General features: G+C 39.4%; 3 protein-coding genes across 3 annotated transcripts; all 3 read right to left on the reverse strand.

Moving 5' to 3' along the window:
* Window positions 1–33: 33 nt before the first annotated feature.
* On the reverse strand, window positions 34–11064 carry LOC120721312 (centromere protein Q). Its single transcript, XM_040011554.1, has 8 exons — window positions 9755–11064; window positions 9624–9666; window positions 9424–9535; window positions 9210–9278; window positions 6230–6359; window positions 3342–3461; window positions 1493–1564; window positions 34–810 (listed from the first exon to the last, which is right to left on the reverse strand). Exons 1-8 carry the CDS (start codon window positions 9836–9838, stop codon window positions 619–621), a joined length of 822 nt encoding a protein of 273 aa, XP_039867488.1. The 5' UTR covers window positions 9839–11064; the 3' UTR covers window positions 34–618.
* A 123-nt stretch (window positions 11065–11187) lies between these two features.
* Window positions 11188–15513, reverse strand: mrpl16 (mitochondrial ribosomal protein L16). Its single transcript, XM_040011555.1, has 5 exons — window positions 15276–15513; window positions 13873–13944; window positions 12534–12682; window positions 11677–11970; window positions 11188–11538 (listed from the first exon to the last, which is right to left on the reverse strand). Exons 1-5 carry the CDS (start codon window positions 15343–15345, stop codon window positions 11347–11349), a joined length of 777 nt encoding a protein of 258 aa, XP_039867489.1. The 5' UTR covers window positions 15346–15513; the 3' UTR covers window positions 11188–11346.
* Window positions 15514–16369: 856 nt separating this feature from the next.
* txnl4b (thioredoxin-like 4B) lies at window positions 16370–20010 on the reverse strand. Its single transcript, XM_040011275.1, has 3 exons — window positions 19804–20010; window positions 19568–19719; window positions 16370–17403 (listed from the first exon to the last, which is right to left on the reverse strand). Exons 1-3 carry the CDS (start codon window positions 19933–19935, stop codon window positions 17238–17240), a joined length of 450 nt encoding a protein of 149 aa, XP_039867209.1. The 5' UTR covers window positions 19936–20010; the 3' UTR covers window positions 16370–17237.
* Between the last annotated feature and the right edge of the window lie 157 nt (window positions 20011–20167).

A 20167-nucleotide genomic window follows, 5' to 3' on the forward strand; every position in this document is an offset into this window, starting at 1 on the left:
AAAACAACATCATTTCGATGCTAACTTCCTGGCTGCAGGGTAAGTTTTATTACACGGAGTTCTTAAAAAGAAAAAACAACCCATACCTTGCATAATCCTTTCAAGAATGCTATTGTTTCCAGCACAGAGCAGATTCTCCAAATTTGTTAAAACCAAAAGTTTTCCAGATTAAACGCATTCCAGTAGCTTTAGTTAGCTGAATGTCTCACGAGGCTTGCAAAACATCAAGCAGCAAGCAGCAGCAAGATTTGGACTTGTTTTTATTCAGCGCACACCAGATCTTCCACTGTAAAAAAAAGTTTAGGCAGCAGGATTTTAATTAATTCACTGTTCAGTTGTGACTTTATTTAATTTTCAGTTGTTTAGCCTAAACTTGCCACAGAAGTTGGATATCAGGCTTTTATGTCCACCAAAAGACAAAAAACATCCACATAACAGAACACATAATTAATAAAAAACAAAGAAAAAAGTAGCTGAAAACAGGAATATGATGCAAACTCAATACCAGCGAAGCATGGTAAGCAGAAATATTCCACAAAGACAACCACAAATATGGAAGTAAGAAGTATCAAACCCAATAAATACTGAGCAGCAAATCTCTAAACCTCTTCTTTAATGCTACGTTTCTTCAAAACTCAGTGCGCTACTATTCGATACGCAGCCGGGGTGGAAGAGCCGATCGGCATGTTCACGTGCCTGCGCAAGCAGCACCTGGTCATCCTTGGTTGGCTTCGATTTCTGCAGAATTTGGCCCAGTTTCCGAGCTGTGGCTGCAGAATCGCTGTCTGGTATAAACTTTCTCAGCAGAGCCTGAGGAAAACAGAAAGTGGCGATTTAAATTGATTTTTTTTTTTAAATGATCTGGTCTTCTCCTAGGGAAGAGAGGCAGCAGATCAATCAGCAGTGGGTATACACACATTACCGCAGATACAAGTACAGTTTTTAAGGCTTAGAACCAGAGAAAAGATAACTGTTACAGTCCTATGGTGCCAAAAAGTGGCACAGGTGTAATTTTCAGGTATGAAACTTGCAGGTTGAAGTGACTTCAGATGACCTACACTCAGCGTGACCTGTGACATGTGGTTGATTTTTCAACTAATTCCAGGTAAAACGTATGAGTGATATGACTCGTGAAAACAGCTAGAACAAAAACAAGGGTTTATTCTGTAGCTGAGTAGATAACCAAGATAACACAGAACCTAAAAGTCACATTCTCTCTCTCTCTCTCTGCATTTCGTAACATGAATTTCATGTTTTTTCACAGAAGTTGCACCACAGAGAACATGTACAGGCTTTCCTGTTACATGGTAGAGGAAGTGCCTACTAAGCTATTTAGAAATGCTATTCATAAAAAAAAAAAAAAAAGAAGAAAGGAACAAAATGAACTTCACCTTTAGTGATAAGTAATATTGTGCAATTTGGTTAAATGAAGCACATTTCAGATAGTGTGAAAATGTTGGCTGTGCCTAGCTCTTAAAATAACAACACTCACCTCCAATGTTTCACCTTTCTGAGAAGGAAGACAGGGAAGTTTGAGAACAGCTTGTTCACTTATTCGTAAAATCTGTGAAGACCAGAAAAGGGGTGCTGTGTGAGTTTGAAGTAAATCATTAAAAACCTTCGAGTCTGTGATTCGATATGGCTCTGGTGTAGCATTCCAGGCAATACTTGATATTTCTCCAGAATAGGTTATGTCAGATTTCACAACAGCCACAAAATAGTCACATTTCAGCCAAACATCACGAAAAATTCACTGTTATGGTGATTCTGTAACAAACGTCTAGACGAACCTGTCTAACGGCCCCATGATGGTGTCGAAACTGCAGTTCACACCACGATTTTCTGGTCACTTCAACTGTGACATCTACTATCATTAAATGACCCATTTACTGTAATGTATGTCACATTAAAACATAGTTATATAGCATATAATAAAACCTGTAGCAGATCCTCCATAGTCTATTGCAAAAAAAAAGGCAAAAAGAAAGAAAGAAGAGAGTAACGTTCAAAAAGGGAAAATTCAGATCAAAGAAATAAATCGACACAAAAGATTCAGAATTTGAAAAACACACGAGAGGTGGTAATGAACAGTTTATCAGATAAACCTGTTCATCTGCTTGTTAACATAAACAAACTTAAACGTAGCCAGACTGATCTGAGTATTTCAGAAACTGCTGATCGGCTGGGATTTCCCCCGCACAACCATCTCTAAGGTTCATAGAGAATGGTCTGAAAAACAGAAAATAAGCAGCAGTTCTCTGGGTGAAAATGCCATGTTGATGCCAGAGGTCAACGGAGTATGGCCAGAGTGTTTTAAATAACTTGATTGCTATTTTAAGACTGCTTGAAAATAATAATAAAGTCAGCCTGGTTAAATCGCTGGTTACAACCAGGATATGCAGAAGAATGTATCTAAATACACAACACGTCAAACCAAGACCACAACAGGGGCCAACTAAGAAAAAGAAACCAAGGCTACAGTTCACAGTCTCACCAGTTGCCTGGATAGATGAATCAATATCTGCTACAGCATTCAAATGGCAGGGTCAGTAAACAACATGAAGGCATGGAACCATCAGGTTCAGGCTGGTAAGGTTCTAATGGTGTGAAGCATATTTTCTTGGCACATTGTGGACTTCATAGTACCAACTGAGCATCATTTAAACGCTACAGAGACATCGTGTGTGAGAATTGTTGCATGTCCATACTTTTATGACCACCATCTTCTGATGGCTGCTTACAGCAGAAGAACGCAAGATGTTGCAAAACGCAAATCTATCAAACTGATTTCTTAAATGTATCAGTGAGTTCACTGTACTCAGATGGCCCCAACAGTCCCCAGATCTCATTCTAATACAGCACCTCTGGGATGTAGTGGAAGATGAGATTCCCAACATGGATGTGCCCTTTGCCATGACAGCTGACTCTCACAGCAGGACCACAAAAATTGCTCAGGAACAACTCCAAGAATATATCAATGAGCCTGAGGCATTGACACTGGCCAATATGGTTAAATGTTCTGTATCAGATAGCACGAGGCACGAAATGACAACATTCACATCTGCTGCGACTCCTCAGTGTTTTGAGGCTGTAGGTGATAACTTTAGTGTGAAGAGGATGATTCAGCCATGAAAAACTCAGACAATGCTGTAATGCTTTCATAGATAAATGCGTGTTTATATTAATAGCATCATATAAATGTTCATAACAGCTGGTGTAGCAGATTTTCACTAAAATAAAAAGGTCAAATTCACACCTGAATTAAAATCAGGACAGCAGTGATTGGAGAATGTTGCAATAAAGACAAATAAGTATGTGTGCTTGTGTGAAATCATTTGCACCTCTTTAGCTTTCTCCTCTTCCTCCTCCAACTGGTCCCTCAGCTGACTGCATGAGTGCTGCAAAGACTCTGTTTCCTCCTCCAGCCTCTCCAGTGCACGAACCACAGCCCTCAAGTCTTCCTGCAAAGTCAAAAAGAAGACCTCATGTAAAACCACTGTTACCATTCTCTTGTTTTAGGACTGGGTTTTTTTGTTTTTAGCATGATATGTTATTTTTTTTCTATGACCTGTCACATCTCAGTGAAAAGGCAGAAGTTATGTTCATAGACTTTTAGACAATTTCTCCACTGTGGATTTTAAAAAAAAATTAATTAACACATGATTAAAGTCCAAACTTTCATATTTAATTCAAGAATTATTTTTAGTCATATTTCCCATTTTCATAGGCTCGAAATTTCAATTCAACTCACTTTTAACTGTAAGGCACCAAATCACAATAATTTTTTAAAACAGAATAATGAATGCACTGACCACCAAAGAGGTCTAAATGTCCACAGAAAATAGGTACAAATGACAGGCATGATGACAGAATTATTTCAATGGTTAAAATCATTGAACCAAGTCAAGAACACTCTGGAGGAGGTAAGCATATAATCGTCAAAACCAACAATCAAGAGACACCTTAATGAGTAATTTGCACCTTGTTGGTCTACAGAAAGGTGAACAAGAACAAGAAAAGCTCAGACTAAATCTTTAAACAGATAACACCAAGATGCACTTGTACCAAAACAAATTAAAAACGTAAAAAAAAGTAAGTAAAAATGGGTGCAGAGAGAGGAAAAACAGCTCATGGTCTGATGAATTTGTGGAGAGTGTTGTGTGTTATGGGTCACTAGTACTTAAAGATAATAGGACTGCTGTTAGCAGCAGCACGATAAACTCTTTAGTGTATTCTATTGTATTTTAATTTTGAACATGTTAAAATAGTATACAACCACAAAAGAGAAAAAAGAAGCAAAACAAAAGGAAAATTTAAAACAATTATTATAAATAACTTACATGTTCAAAAAAAAAGTAGAAAGAAGCATAAACTTGTTTAATCCCACCCCCGTTCCACTATTTAGTAACTAATCGTGTATACATTTGTTACATGTATCTTTATAGCCCCAGTAACAAATCAAAAGATACAAATTTACAGGTCTATATACATACTTGTGCAACCACACACATATATACACATCCCTATAGTGAAGATAGTCGTCTAACTTTACATGCCTATATTCTCTGCTCAGATTGAGCCAGTTGCAGAAAAACTAATCATACAGACCTTCACAGTGCAAATAGAAAACCAGGCCTGCAACGATTCATCGAGTAATTCGCTTATAAAAAGAAGAAATCCTCAACACAAATTCTTTGCTTTGATGCTTCGTTTTAACACGTGGCTCTGTAGCATTCTGATGTGTTAAATGTATCAAATCTGACAATGATATAGGAAGTCTGACAACATAAAACCCACGCACCGTGAAGAGCAAAGAGGCAGAGCCATTACTGAGACAGTAAGCTTAGGTAGAGTGAAAGAAAACGTGTTTCCAACGTTGGTTTGTTGATCGAAGCACCTGATTAATAAACTCCGACCTGAAGAAAAGCAAACTTTGTAGCTGCTCCATCCATCAGGGTTTCTTTTACACGATGAAAATCAGTAAGCCTCCAGAAGTTGTATTAAAATATGCAGATGAACTCTTAACTTAGCCTAATAACACATTTAAATCATACAGCTTTCTGAAGGCTGATTCAAGCAGTCTTATTTTACATGGAAGCAATGCCTGCAGCAAACATTGGCGTGTCCAAAAGGGGGCATGGGATGCACTAGATCATATTAATTTTAAGGTTTCGTAACATTATCAGATTGAAGGTGAAATAGTATAAAATACTGTGTTAATTAAATTGCATTAATCTTTAAAAAAAATAAACATTGATTTTGAAAGACCTGTGTTTTTCCTCTTTTGAATATTTGTTATTCCTCATTAGACAAAATTATTTCTTATCCAATTACTCGATTAAATCAGTGGAATTATCAATAGATTGCTAAAATTAATGACAGCTGCAGCCCTAATGGATAATAAACCAAAGCATACTGCAAAAACAACCCAACAGTTTCTCAAGCTAAAGAAAATAGATTCTTCAATAAATAAATGAACACAGTAGAGCATGCTTTCAATTACTGAACACAAAAACTGGCAGAGCATCTTAAAGGAGGAAACACAACATCTGGTGCAGCCCATTAGTTCTACACTTCAGACCCTCATTGACTGCAAAGGTTTTTCGTCCATGTAAATAATAGATCATTATATTACTAAAAATAAAATATTTATAAAAAAAATTATATTATTTTTGAGCTTCTGAAAAAATAAAAATGGCTACAATTCATAAACAGTTAAAACAATGAATTAAAGCTAAAAGTCTGCACTTGATTGGCTGATTTAAAATTCGCTGGGGTGTTGTACTGTGGCAAAAATTAAAAACAAAAAATCGATGTGTCCCAGTTTACAAACATATTGATCTAATTGTATCAGTCAGTTTTATTGTGAGCAGTTAAATTCCTGTTTTGTTTTGTTTTTTAACCCCATCCTTCGTCTGCTCTCACGTACAGAGAGCTGAGTAGGTGTTACTTCAGAGCAGAGAAACCACAGCACACAAAATGAAACAGACTTTATCTCAATGGTGTCAAAGACCACAGTCTAACCATAAGGTAGGCAGTGCAAATCATTTTTCTCATACCTACTGAACAAACAGAATATCAACTTGCAGAAATGTGAAAACCTCTCTATATCAGTAGGTTTTTGCACAGATGTATCAAGTTCATGGCCACATAAATTTTCCACCAAGAGACAAGTTTAGCTTCCAATCAAATCCTCCAAAGCAATCGAATCATTTTTTATGTTTTTCACCTTCAAGATGCTCAGATTCTTCTCTCCAACCGCTGACTTCTTAGTCTCGTCCTGGTGATGCCTGGATGAGTGCTCCAAATATTTTTGCTTCTGCACTGGAACTTTGAGTTGTGCACACTGAGCCAGGAACCTAAAATGGGTCGGAAAACACATCAGGAAAAGGCAACACAAACTGCAGTTTAAAAAAAATTCTCAAATGATGATGTCTGAATTAATAAAAGAATAAAACAGAGGATTATAAATGAATAATTTAATGAGGGTTCATCCGCTTTCACTCAGTCCTTATCATTGTGATGCACACCCACACAGAGCAGGGCCCTGCTTTGTGTGAAACAAACACTGAGCTGATGAACTCTGAGTTTCTGGTTCCAGAAAGGCCGATCGGTTACAACACAACAACTGATTCATCAGTGATCACTGCCTTGTGTCTAAATATGCAGACCAGTTTTATTAAATAGTGATTGCTGCAGTAACATATGCCAACTGTTTCAGTGCATGGGGACAGGCTAACAACCTAATAGCTGTCTTATCTTAAACTGCACTAAAGTCACCATCTAAGCTTGTCGTGCTTTTTGTTTATTTGTTTGAATGTTTTGTGGTGCTTGTTCTCATTCTTGCTGAACACTGGTGTCGCTCCTTTTCCTGTTTAGCCCAGATTTTAACCATTATTCACTATCTGACCTACATGCAGTTGTTTTTTGGGGTTTTTTTTTGTTTGTTTGTTTGGTTTTGGTTTTTGTTTTTGTTTTTTGGGGGGAGGGGGGGCACATCCACATAGGTTGCATCTGGGGGGGTTTTCCTCTCTCAAAGGCAAATATTTGTCCTTCACAGTTTTCCTACTTCTTCATACATTCCCTCACTGTCCTTACAGGTATGTGACAACTTCTTTGAGTCCCTGAATTGAAGCTATGATTATTGTTTCTTATATTGAGAACATGAATGCTGCAAAATAGTAGATGGAAGTGCACAGGTAGAATCGAGCTGTGTTGATGAGACATGTAGTGACTTTTCTAGGGACATCCACATCAGGTTACAGTGCAGGATATGTTTTAGGGTATCAGAGGAGTTTGCGGTTATGACTGTTTATTTATCACAAAGGTATAAACTGGGTGTAAGCAAATACCTGCGGACACAAACACAGTACCATAAGTCCTGAATTACTATCCAGAGTCACAGTGTTACACCCAATTTTTGTTTCAGGGAGCAATCTAGTCTATAACCTATAACCTAAGGGTTAACGAAGTCATACTTTTCATGAGACCTGCTTTCTGGAACAAAGCCTGGAGCAAAGCCACAATCTGAACATCATCAAGGTAATTATGTGGGATGTAATGAAAGGGTGTGAGCCATGCCACACCTTTAGCCACTCTTCTGGTCTTAACAAAGCACCGCAAGGCTTCTAATGTGCTAACTGATGGGGTTCAAACATACGCAAACATCACACAAGGCGTGTGAAGTTCGTGTGATGTGACAGGCGTTCAAGTTCAAGTGCCGCGTTCAAGTGCCGCATGTTCCTAAAACCAACCTACACAAACTTAATTTCATGTGTGACTTAAATTTAAAGTAAAAAGATATCCAACTGCATGTAGGTCAGATAGTGAATAATGGTTAATTGCCATTAATTGCTAAGATATTAGAAAAGGTTGTGGTTATTAGGTTTTAGACAAACATAATATCTTTGACAAATTTCAGTCTGTCTTTCGTAGAGCTCATTCTACTGAAACAGCCCTTCTTAGAGTTTCTAGTGACATTCTGATGCAAAACGATACATTACATTTTGCATGAAAGGCTGAAATACTGGGTTGGTGTATCTGGGTCTGCCTAAGAGTGGTTCTCCTTCTTTCTCTATGAACGATACTTTTCTGTGGCGGTCTCTAAGTACAGGTCATCTTCCACGTCCCTGTCCTATGGTGTGCCACAAGGTTCTGTGCTGGGACCCTTATTGTTTTTAATATATCTACTTCCTCTCCAGCATATTTTGAGCCCCTTTGAGGACATTTGCTACCACTGCTACGCAGATGACATCCAGTTATATATTTCTTTTAAACCTGAAGATGTTTCTAGGCTGCAGATTCTAAATGAGTGCTAAGAATCCATCAAAAGTTGGATGGCTGACAACTTCCTCTAACTTAATGAAGGAAAGACTGAAGTCCTTGTATGTGACAGACATGTACCGTACTAAACATAATGAATGCTCTTGGTCCTCTTTCAACATTTGTGAAATCGTCTATCAGGAACTTAGGGATAACCTTTGATTCTGCTCTTACTCTGGATGTTCACGTCAAATCTCTGGTTCGGTCCTGCTTCTATCATTTAAGAAACATTTCTAAGTTGGGCCCTTTAATATCTCATACTGAACTGGAGATTGTTATTCATGCATTCACTTCATCGCGATTGGACTACTGTAATTCACTGTTTACATGTCTAAACAAAAACTTCCCGGAGCGTCTGCAGATTGTCCAAAATGCTGCAGCAAGGCTTCTGACAAAAACATCTAAGTACTCTCATGTAACACCATTGCTTATACAGCTGCACTGGCTCCCCGTTGAATTCAGAGTCCATTTTAAGATATTGGTTCTGACCTTTAAAGCTCTTCAAGGACAAGCACCAGCCTACATCATTGAACTTTTACAGCCCTATGTCCCTAGTAGGTCCCTGAGGTCTTGTGATCAGAGCCTACTTGTTATTCAGCACACAAGGCTGAAAACCAAGGGAGATAGAGCTTTTGCCACTGTGGCCGCCAGACTGTGGAACTCTCTTCCTCAGAACTTAAGATCTGCGGACTCAGTGGTCACTTTTAAAAAAACAACTAAAAACACATCTTGTTGCATTTTGCTAACTTTTGTCTGTTTTTGTTTTATACTTTGTGAAGCACTTTGTGATCTTTTTATCTAGAAATGTGCTATATAAATAAAAATTTTACTTACTTATGTTGTTTATTTATACATACTTTAACTGTAATTTCAGACTTAATGCTTACATGGTTTTCATTTTTTTCAGATGCTCCTGGCTTTCCTTCTTCTCTGTCCGCTTCACAGCAAGAGCTGCTCTGTGAACAGGGGGGGAACAAAGTGTCCTTACAAGGTAAATTTTCTTGCTAATATTGCACAATGTCAACAGGAAAACCTCAGTTTGAAATATATGTCAGGTTATGGTTAAAAATAAGAGCATTCTACTTCTGATGTGAGACTCACAGTACTGATAAGTCCATTATGTTCTCCAGAGCAGTGATGGAGGACCTGGACATCAGCGCCCTGTTGTCCTGCACTTTAGCTCTTTTAGGGTTAGGAGATGATCCTCTTTCAGCTTTAAAGACAAGAGCCGCATTAGAAAATACAAACAAATACAAACTTCACAGTTTGCTGTAGAATGAGAGGTATAAGAGGTTCCTAACCTTTCGTCTGTGATGGTTTTGGATGGATGATCTTGGCTTGGTCCTAAAGTAAATGAAGGGTTGGAGGTAACAAGTCAGCCTGAGCTGCTACAGATAACAACAAAGACGACAGCTGGAGTGTACTTACTCACCCGACTCGATGTTTCTGCTTTTTCCTTGTTTTTCCTGTTGGGTGTTTTTGATGGGGCTCGGTCAGAGCCTCGTGTGGGTTTCATGTTTGCTCGTGAAAACGTCGAAATAAACCAAAACGTTAAGCTAATGTAGCTGAAACAACATGACAACGTCTGACTCCCAAAAGCATGTTAAGTAACGAGCACGAGTTTTCTTTGAGATACAATTAAGCCTTAATTATTAAAGGCATAAAACAAATCATAAATAGTTAAAAGACAATATAATTATTTGAAATCTAAAAATTCGCCTTATTGACGTCCTGCTTTTTCGCGCTGCTGCTTTCAAACTCCTCAGCTCGCATGCGCATAAGCATCGATGGTTTAACCCGGAAAGTCGCTTGTCAGGCAGCTGTTCAAGACAATAACGATGTTGCCGTCGTCCAAAGACCGAAATAAGGGACGGGAATAAGTCTGACTAAATTAGTTACTTACTGGCACATCGATAAGGTTAATTACCTTCCGTAAAAATTTAAAACAAACCCCTATGTGAGCAAAACCTGGACCAAATCGCTACCTGTGAACGCCAACCCGGGGCTAAATTAACCCTACATCCGCCATTTTGGGGAAAAGGCAGCCACCCACTGTTTGTCTAAATACACTCCTCCTCAACCCTACCTCTCTCAGTCTGAGCTTTCCCTTATTGCTAATGTTGTCCAGTCTTGTCACTCCCAGTGAAAATAAGATTTTCAGCTCTGCCACGGTCTCCAGCCTCAGAACTAATAGTAAGCAAGTGCCCTGACGGTGGTTTCGCCATAATAACTATTAATGAGTAATTAATGAGTGAGCAAGTGAATGTCTGAAGGGCACAGTGTTGGAGGGGGAGCATGAACATTGTGTGTTTTTGAAGACAGGAAGAAACAGAGCTCCTGAAGCTGGAGGAAACCCATAAAAGCAGGGAGAATATTTTCAAATTCCACAGAGACAGGAACAAAGGACTCTTGCTGTGAGGGATCAATGCTAACCACTGAGCTGAGAAGCCACAAGTCAGAGATTTCATGTTCCCCACTTCAAAGTGTTGCCAATCACTTTAAGAAGACTGTAAATATTGGAGCAACCAATGCACACCATGTGGTGTAATCTGTACACTCAAATCTATATTTTCATGTAAATGTTTAACCTTTACATCTTATTTCCCCCATTAGACAAAACTGAGTTAAACAGCTAACTGAAAATGAGCCATAGCATTACCAAAATGCCAGTGGCACGGCAGCCTGCCAGCTCACAAACCATTACGACTCATTTTATTTCCAGTAAAATGACACATGTGACCTAACTTTGGTGAAGAGCCATTAAGTGATCATTGTTTGCAAGTTTCACTAACATTTGACGAATACTCTTGGAGTACAGACCCTTATAAACTGTGATGAGCAAAAAAAAATAGACAAAAACACCACTTTAAGAACATGATATATTTGCTAACATAATTGGAAAAACACTCAAAAACCCAAAAAGATGACAGAAGATCCCGACATTCAACTGAAAGATGGAGCATTTCAGAATTCCAAAATCTTCTTCACATTACAACACTATTAAATTTCAGTCCCTCAGGTGTGTCACACCCTCTGTGGAAAGTGAAATTTGCCCGTGAAGCGTCCGTGGTTGTGCAGGTCGAAGGGGCTGAGCACCCTCCTGATGCCCAGCATGTTGCCCTGTGCGATCTTCTTAAAGCTCCAGGGATTCTGGTTGTTCTGCTCCATGTCAGCTTGTTTCTTATGCAGGGCTGCTAGACTCTCTTTGCTCATTACCTGGAATAAAGACATGAGAATACTGTTACCACAGAGAACCAGTGGGTAAAAACTGCGGTCACTTCTAATCAAATCGCATCATCTGAAAACAGTTCAGACTTTTTCTCCCACCAGCACATGCCTTATCTGTGACCTCACCTTCGCAGGAAAAGGAAGCTTCTTTGCCACTTCAGTCAAGATGTGCTCGACCTCGCCCAGCTCCACCTTTCCTCCCACCTCCACGATCAAACGTCCGTAACGAACCGGTGTCACGTAGTGGTCGATGGCTCCCTTGCCCCCACCCATGCGCTGACCCAGACCTTTCCGCGTGATGGGCTTGTAAGGGGCGTTGATGCGCCACATTGCAAACGTGGTCCGGGCGTCCATCTTTCGATTGATCGTAAGACGCATCATCTCTATATGACCCCAGTGGAGGTACCCACCTCCCAAGGCCTGTATATCAGATCAGAGAAAACAGGTGACTTAGTGTCATTCTCTATTTTTTAACTATTTAAAAAAAATATATGGCAGCACACAGATTAAACCAGGCAGCAACTCTTAAGTCAGTTTAATGCCAAAAACTGCAGTCCCTGAAATCAATCCACATAAAAACCCATTTTAAAGAGGCCAACATCGGCACAAAACATTCTGGCACAAAAAGCGGCTTTGTTTTCCATCACTCACTTTCACCATCTACCCGGGCCAAACTGACAAATACCTCACTTCATTTAAACTGTGTAAAAGGCTTAAAGTTACCATGTTGTGACCGCTGTGTGACAGACAGGTGCCGTTTCATCTCATTTAACTTGCAGGTGTACTGTTAAGTTTTTCCAGCAAGTACTTTAAAAAAAATATCTTGAGTAAAATTAAAAAAGAACCAGGTTGAGTCACCTTTTATTTTTAACTATAAATCTTGATCAGCACAGAACAAACAAAATGTCAAGGCACTTAGTCATATCCTGTAAAACATGCAACACTACTGTCAGCCATATCTAAAGTAAGATAAATGCACTCACCACAATAGCATACTGTCCCGTGGTGAAGGTATTTGCAGATTTAGCTGGGCCCTGGATATCCCACAGCTTCTTTGCCTCTTTCTTGGCCTTTTTTAAGTTCGGCACCTTGTTCAAAAACTTCAGTTTGGGCTTGTCTGGCAGCACCACATCTGTAGAGGATAAAAACAGGCACGAAGGAACATGTCACATATTTACATATTTACCTGCTACTGAACACCAGAACTGAGGGTGCTGGATGCAAATAAAAAGGTTGCTATGTGGAGAAGGGTTGGGATTGGAGCTCTAACTGCTATACTAATAGTCCACGCAACACTCATGGTGAAAACTGCACCTCCAGCACAATTTCCTCCACGGGTGTTGTGGATCAGAGGCGACCTTTTCACAACAGAAAGGAGTGAATTGACGCATGCAAAGTGTGAATTGTGTTGCCATGACACATCTAGAAGAAACCCAAACCCTAAAGATTTGTACAGCCCTGCTACAGGCACATTTACGTCAGCAATGTTTGTAGGAAAACTATAGATGTCTTCCCACTGTTCATGTTTACATCGCAGTGCAGTCTGATTGGTGACCTTTCCAAATCTACAGTGAGATGAACGTGTTTCACCTTTTCAATTTTGAACCTGTGCATAACTGAGAAAGTATTTATTACACGGCGTGCTGCGGGGAAAAGCCTGTTCTAACGTTTGAGTCTAAGGTTTATTTTTTAACACCTGGCGGCTCTTTTTTGCTTCTCATCCGTAAATACTCTGCATACTCTTTCACATGATTCAGTTTATTTTGAAAAGTCTCAACAGGATCTTGAGCTTTATTGTGAAAGGTTTTACCATTGTTGTTGCTAACGACAATGCATAAAAACAGGCGCTTGTCCGTCTGTAGTGTGGTTATATTAAATATAAGAGAAAGAGAGAACTTTAAGAAATTAATAGAGCCATGAAAAAATATTGACGTAAACAGTTTATTTTGCGACACCATGAAACAAACTATAGCGTAAAATGAACCGATAGATGTTTTTATATAGTCATCCGATATATAAATCGTTATATCAAACAGCCCTATTCACATGAATCATAACTACTGACTCATGCACATCTGGTATATCCCTCTGCATGATTTTTGAAACAATAAAGATATTTCATGTTTTCTTAATAGGCGGAGAAGTCAGCATATAAAGGCCCGCAGGTTGAAGGTTGGGGTTACTTTTGAAAGCTTCATGCTGTGATTTAAGTCATGGTTGGGGTTGTTTAATGAGAATGAAGCATGACTCTGGACCAGCAGTGTAAAGCCATAAAAATTAAACAGCCTGACACAAATAAGTGAAAAGAAGATGAATAATTACCACTGTAGTCTGGAGGGATTTCATATGTCTTCAGCCCTGCAGAGAGGACTTTCAAGTAGCTGTGCAAAGGACCTGTGGAGTAAACCACACGTGAGACAACTGTGCAAGAGGAATTTTGTGGTTTTCAGAAACAAGACAAGTCTTACTTGTGTGGGCTGTTATATTTACGAAAAATATGCTTGAAGCAAGTCTGCGGTGAACTTGTCTTCATCTGAAACTGATGTTGTCATGTCCTGTGTGGAAAATCTATTTACTGTGTGTCCAGCTTTTACAGGAAGTCAGCTGCTCTTTGTACATGTGCAGCTTATTGTTAACTGCAGGTTTCTTGTTTGGCATAATGTAATTATCATATCCTGTTGAATAAAATGAATATGGCATTTCTGTCATAGAAGTGCTTCAGTAGCCAAATGTCTAATCACTTCAATCAGCCTCAGCGTTAAGGACCTTGGGGGTCCAAGTCCTGTCCAAAAAGCTCACTGTACCCCTTCAGCTGAATTCTGCTGATACACTACCTCAATCATATGTGAATTTAAGTCAGTTTGGTCATTTTGAGTCACCTAAAGAGCTCACTGACTTTGAGGGTAGTGCTGTAATAAGATGCCACCGCTGCAACAATTTCGCTAATAAAATTGTGGGAACCGTGTTTGTCATGAAGCGGTTGACCAAAGCGGCACTGCAAAGTGCTAAGGCGCATGCCGAGTGAAAAATTGCCAAAGCTCTGCTGATTCAATAACCTCAGAGCCCCAAACCTCATCTCCTTACCATCAGCTCAAAAACTTAGTGCAAGAGCAAGGTTTCCACAGCTGACCAAATCCTGTAGTATGCATGTGTGAGTGGCCCAGTTGCCCAGTTTTAAGGCAGGACCTCACTCATAAACTGCAAAACAAGTGAAAATGTGTTGGAAGACACCGTGCCCTTATAGTCACTGTACTAGTGTGTGGTGAGCTCACTGATCCACATCGGCACCAGAGAGAACATCTCTCATGATTTCTCTCTGTAGTCTTGTGACTGCTTCTCTACGAGCCTACTTACACCCATCCATGGATTGGTGTAATTGTGTGTATGGTGTGGTTTAAAGTAACCACACCATACACACAGTAATGCACAGCGGTGCATTACTGCACTGTGATATACGAATGAACTCACTCTTTATTTTTAATTGTTGTGTTTACTGGCTGGTTGCCCGTCTAGTTGATAACCCTGGCCAGGATCCTGTCTTCATACACTGCCTTTCTTTATGGGCTAACTGTGTAACGTTAGCATGGAAAATAAGGTTTACACAGTTTAGCTGCAGTCTCGTCCACCTAGTAGTGAATGTCGGTAACCTAATCAAAATGCCCCGTTTCCACCTTTACCTGGAGGTTAACGTTATGATGAGGTTACCATTAGCTAGCTTGTATTACCTTGTAGGTGACTGCTGGTTTGACAGATTCCGGTCAGCCCGCCGGCAGCAGCTTTAATGAGGGAGAGCATGATGTTAGCGTTGAAATGGACCCTACAAACACCAAACAGTCATTCCGTGTGGTACATATACGAGCATTTTAGGTGTGTGAATAATATAAAATTCTACAAACACCACGTTGGACAAAAGGTCGCTGCCATCGCGGAGTTACTGTAAGACTTCCGGCACAAAAAGAAACATTTCCGGTGTTCGTGTCTTTCACAATAAAAGTATTACAGCCCTCTTTCTGGCTTTTTCTTGTGATTATTATCATTAATCTGATATATTTAATGTGATATAAACATATCACATGAAAGTACAAAATCTATTGTGGTATTTGATTTATATACACATTTAGCACGAGTTCAGAAGCTGACACAGTAAAAATCCACCTTAACCTCCCAAGACTCGAACTCTTTCATGGCATGCATTTTTAATTTCTCTTTGATATTTGGGCTGATTGGGACCTGAGAAGTTTAAAAACAAAGAATTGCCAGATTATTTATTTTTTTTACCTGATTTTTGTTTCTGACAAAAAATGAGATGCACATATGAGGATATTTGTTTTAAATTTCAATAGAACAGTAGCAGTATCATGTCCTCATAAGTGAATATCAGGCCCTTGTAGAGCAAAATTTTGTATTTTGGTCTAGAGGACCCAAAATGTTATGTCCACATATGTGGACACCAGGTTCTAGGAGGACTAATAAGGTCAATAGATCTCAACTTACTTCTATTATCCACCTATGGGGGATTTTAGACGTATGCACACTGCTCTATGGAAGCTTTTTTTTTTGTGCCACTGGAACAAACAAAACTTTAGAAAATAATACATTTTTGCCACCCATAAGTTTAAACTTTCCAAATAATCATCTGAAATTTTCAACTTACTAACTCACCTTGTTGAGAAACTTGAACTCAAAATTGAAAAAAATAAATAATGTAAAATTTCGTATTAAGTTGACAATTTGAAATGAAAATTTCAACTTATCTCTGCCAATCAATCGTGTTTGTTTCAGTGGCAGAAACAAGCTTCTATACCACAGTCCACTGCTGTCATCAGAAGATCAAATTTAATTACCTTACCCTTACAGTGATCCTAAGAAACTTGTTCTAAACAGGTAGAAAATGCAAACTCCACACAGACAGACACCTGTCCAACAGGAGGGCTGAGCCGAGAGAACGCAGAGAAAAATGATGGTTGAAATTTTATTATAACAGCAGAGCATGCACAGTGGATAAATGTGCCATCTCGCTGCTGATATACATTGGTTTACCACAGGAAACGCTAACACAGTGCATCAAAACTCACGCCTATTAACCGTGTGAAGAAGGCAGGAAAAAAACAAAAAACACCAAAATTATATTTTTCACTGATAAAATTTTTTTTTTAGTGTTAACAAAATAAACTATGAAACATTTGACAAATCCCACTACAGAGTGCGCACCTGCCATTACTTAACACAGGTAAAATTTGAACTCATTCCAGTTTTTCCAGCCTCCCACATAGTACTGTTAAAAACTAGTAGAGACTACCCTGCAGTCAAACTCTTTACATCCCTTAGGTTTGCATTTCCTGTATCATCAAATATTTGCAAAACACTTCTGTTGACATCTGTTTTTACTAACCCGCAATCTTCCTTACTGTCACACTCCCTGTCTAAGTGAATTAGAAGAACCTTTAAAGTATCAGGAGTAGAAACAGTAAAGGCAAAAACACTGTCGGTAATTTGATCTCTACAACAAGAACAACAACAAAAAAAGAATAAATGTTCAACAGTCTTTAAATCGAAGGCACTTTAGTATTCCTCAAACAGCTACTTTGTGGTTCAAAGTCTGAATGTCTCTTGTTACTCATTCAGCAGCCGTCAGTGCTACTCTGCAGAGCTTCTTGCCCATCACATAATGAATAAAGTCACCGATTCTAAATCCCGTGGTAGAGGAGATCATATTTGGGAATATTTTGAGGATCTATGGGACTCTGGACGATCATTTTCCCCCGCATGGCTCCTCTGTAGATCACTTCAATCAGGTCCATGAAATCTTGCTTGGTTTTGAAGCTGCCAACGAACTTGGTGTGATCTGGAGAGCTGAAAGACAAACAATTATTAACAACTGTTGGCCTTATTCTGACTCTTTGCGCATCAGCAGTAGCTTATACTTTTGGTATGTGTTGATATGTATCCACAAAATTGACATTGATTATTCTTAAGTTGAAAGTCATGCCATCAAAATGAATTTGAAAAAAGTCTAAAATCCCTTGTTTCTTTAAACTTAGGAAAGGAAATACAACGCTTTAATAAAACGTGTCAAAATAAATAGAAATATAGCATCAGAGTTTGTAAAATTCGAATGAGTTTGAAAGTCAATATTTGGTATGACCACCTTTATTCTTCAACACAACCTGAACTCTCTTAGGCAAGCTTTTATATAACATCTGTAAACAGCCTTCAGGAATGGTAAATGGCCTGTATTTGTATAGCGCTTTTACTAGTCCCACCTAGGGACCCCAAAGCGCTTTACACACCCAGTCATCCACCCATTCACACACTGGTGGAGGCAAGCTACAGTTGTAGCCACAGCTGCCCTGGGGCAGACTGACAGGCAAGCTTTTATATAACATCTGTAAACAGCCTTCAGGAATGAATGTTCTGTTGTCTGTCAAGATCGACGCGATGGGCAGAGCCGTGAGTACTCAAACCGTGCTTATTGAACGCAATATGGATAAGATCTTGGAGAAGCTCACAGCTCTGCAAAGAGAACTGGATAGACCTGGGGACCAGTGATGGATATTAGATCACCTGCGAAATCAAATGCAGCCTGGTCGCTCTAACCTTAAACCAAACAACCATCATCTTATTCAGCTACCCGGTCGTCAGCTTAGAAGGCTTCAAGGCCGAAAGCTGGCTGGAACAACTCCCCCTGATAACAGGACTGTGATTTGACCCTCTGGCCACATCCTTCAAGGCCAACTGCGCCGGCTGGAGAACTGCTGACTTTTGCTTAGAACTGGGTGAAAGGACGCTCTCTTTTCAGTTGATACAGGATACACACACGCACACAGACACACGTAATCAGACACAGATATACAATCACCCTCCTCCCCCCTCCAAGCGGCTCCGATGCACGTCCTTTATGTTATATGGTGGTGTGAAGACTCATGTGCTCTCTGTGCTGAGGTGTTTTTTTTCTGTTCTCAAACTGTCGTCCTGTAGGAGCTCAGTCTGGGTGGAGTTCTTTTTCCTCCTCATGTTCCCTCATATATTGCATATTCATTGTTTCCATCCTACCTCTCTCGACATGTCTTCCCAATGTGAAGTATGGGATTTGTATGTACAGTCAGAAGGGGTCCAATCTCACTGCATATGCACGTAAATGGCTATCTATCTACATATCTAAGATGACCCCACAGTGCTTAAATAATGCTAAGGTCTGGGCTTTTGGGGGGCCAATTCATGACTGATAATTTTCCATGTTTTTTTTCCCCCCTCTATCCAGGTATACTTGGATTTAGGGGTGGGTTTAAAAAAACTGATTTCCTGATTAAAATCTCTTTTAATTTGAATAATGTGATATTGATTCATTATTCAAATTTCATTGAACCAGCAGCAAAGAAGATAAAAACTACACTTCTGTTTAATACACATTGCCATGCAGATCCTCTTACTTTGGCAGTTTTTCTTCCACCACGATAAAAATCACACTTCCTGCACAGCTCTCTCTCTGTACTTCAAGACCAGTTTACCATCAAAAAATCTCTGGTTTCTGCCTTATTTGGTGGCTTATTAAACACCAGTCTGTGTAACTTGACTTCCTACAGTTTTTTCATATGTATTTTAAGGGAACACTGCACACCATGATCACAAATGCTATGTTTTCAGCTAATAGCTATTTGTAAATCACCTTGTAGGTGAAAAGTGCCAATTAATGTCTGTTATCTTTTGCACATATCATAGATTCAATTAAATAAGCAGGGACACATAAGGTGTTTTTGCTGCCTAAAGACACAATGTGTGCGTGTGTGTGTTTTAGATTACTTCTTTGCTAAGTTATCTTTTAAGCGTTTGTTTAACAAAACAAAACAAAAAAAACCTCAAGAAAGTCTGGTAAGGAAAATGTAACTGAGGGGTAGCTCAGTGGCCCTCGATAATCACTCGGGTCACTTCCCTGGTTCAAGCTATTCGACTGCTTCAAAGTAATGTCTTCTTATAGTGATTTTAGGTTAATGTCATTCTGAGCCCTAGGTCCACTCACCCATAATCGACCTTCATGTGCTGTCCGTTGAAGAAGAAGACAGTGGAGGGGATGTAGCTTATGTCGAAGTATCTCGTGTAAATGGGAGCTTTATCAACATCGACGATGTAAATGGACGCCATGTTACTCAAGTCGTGGGCCGTTTTAGAGAGCTACAACAGAAAGACAGGAGACACATGAGCTAAAGTAGAGAGTGAGCAGTTATTATTTACATTCATGTCACCGTTTCAGCTTACTATCTCGTCGAGCTGCAGACACACCGAGTCATCGTCCCTGCCGAACCGTAAAACCACGACTTTTTCTGCCACCCCTTTAATAACTTCGTCGATATCTTTTTTGCACGTTAATTTGGGCAAAAACAAACTCATTTTGAGGCTAACGAGCTAACGTCTCCCCCTGTACGTTTGTTTTACTTCCGGGAGGGAAGTGCGTCATCATTGCGTCGTGTGCGACACCATCAAATATCCGCCTTAACTTTAATTAGAGACACTGTGGAAATAATTTAAACAAGCTGTGGTTTATAATTTATTCTATCATATTACCATTTAAATATATTATATAGATTTAGCTGGCTAAAAACGGCTCGTGTTCTCTTCTCAA

This window comes from Simochromis diagramma, unplaced genomic scaffold (assembly GCF_900408965.1).
Source record: "Simochromis diagramma unplaced genomic scaffold, fSimDia1.1 OVJJ01000603.1, whole genome shotgun sequence".
In the NCBI taxonomy this organism is placed as follows: Eukaryota; Metazoa; Chordata; class Actinopteri; order Cichliformes; family Cichlidae; genus Simochromis; species Simochromis diagramma.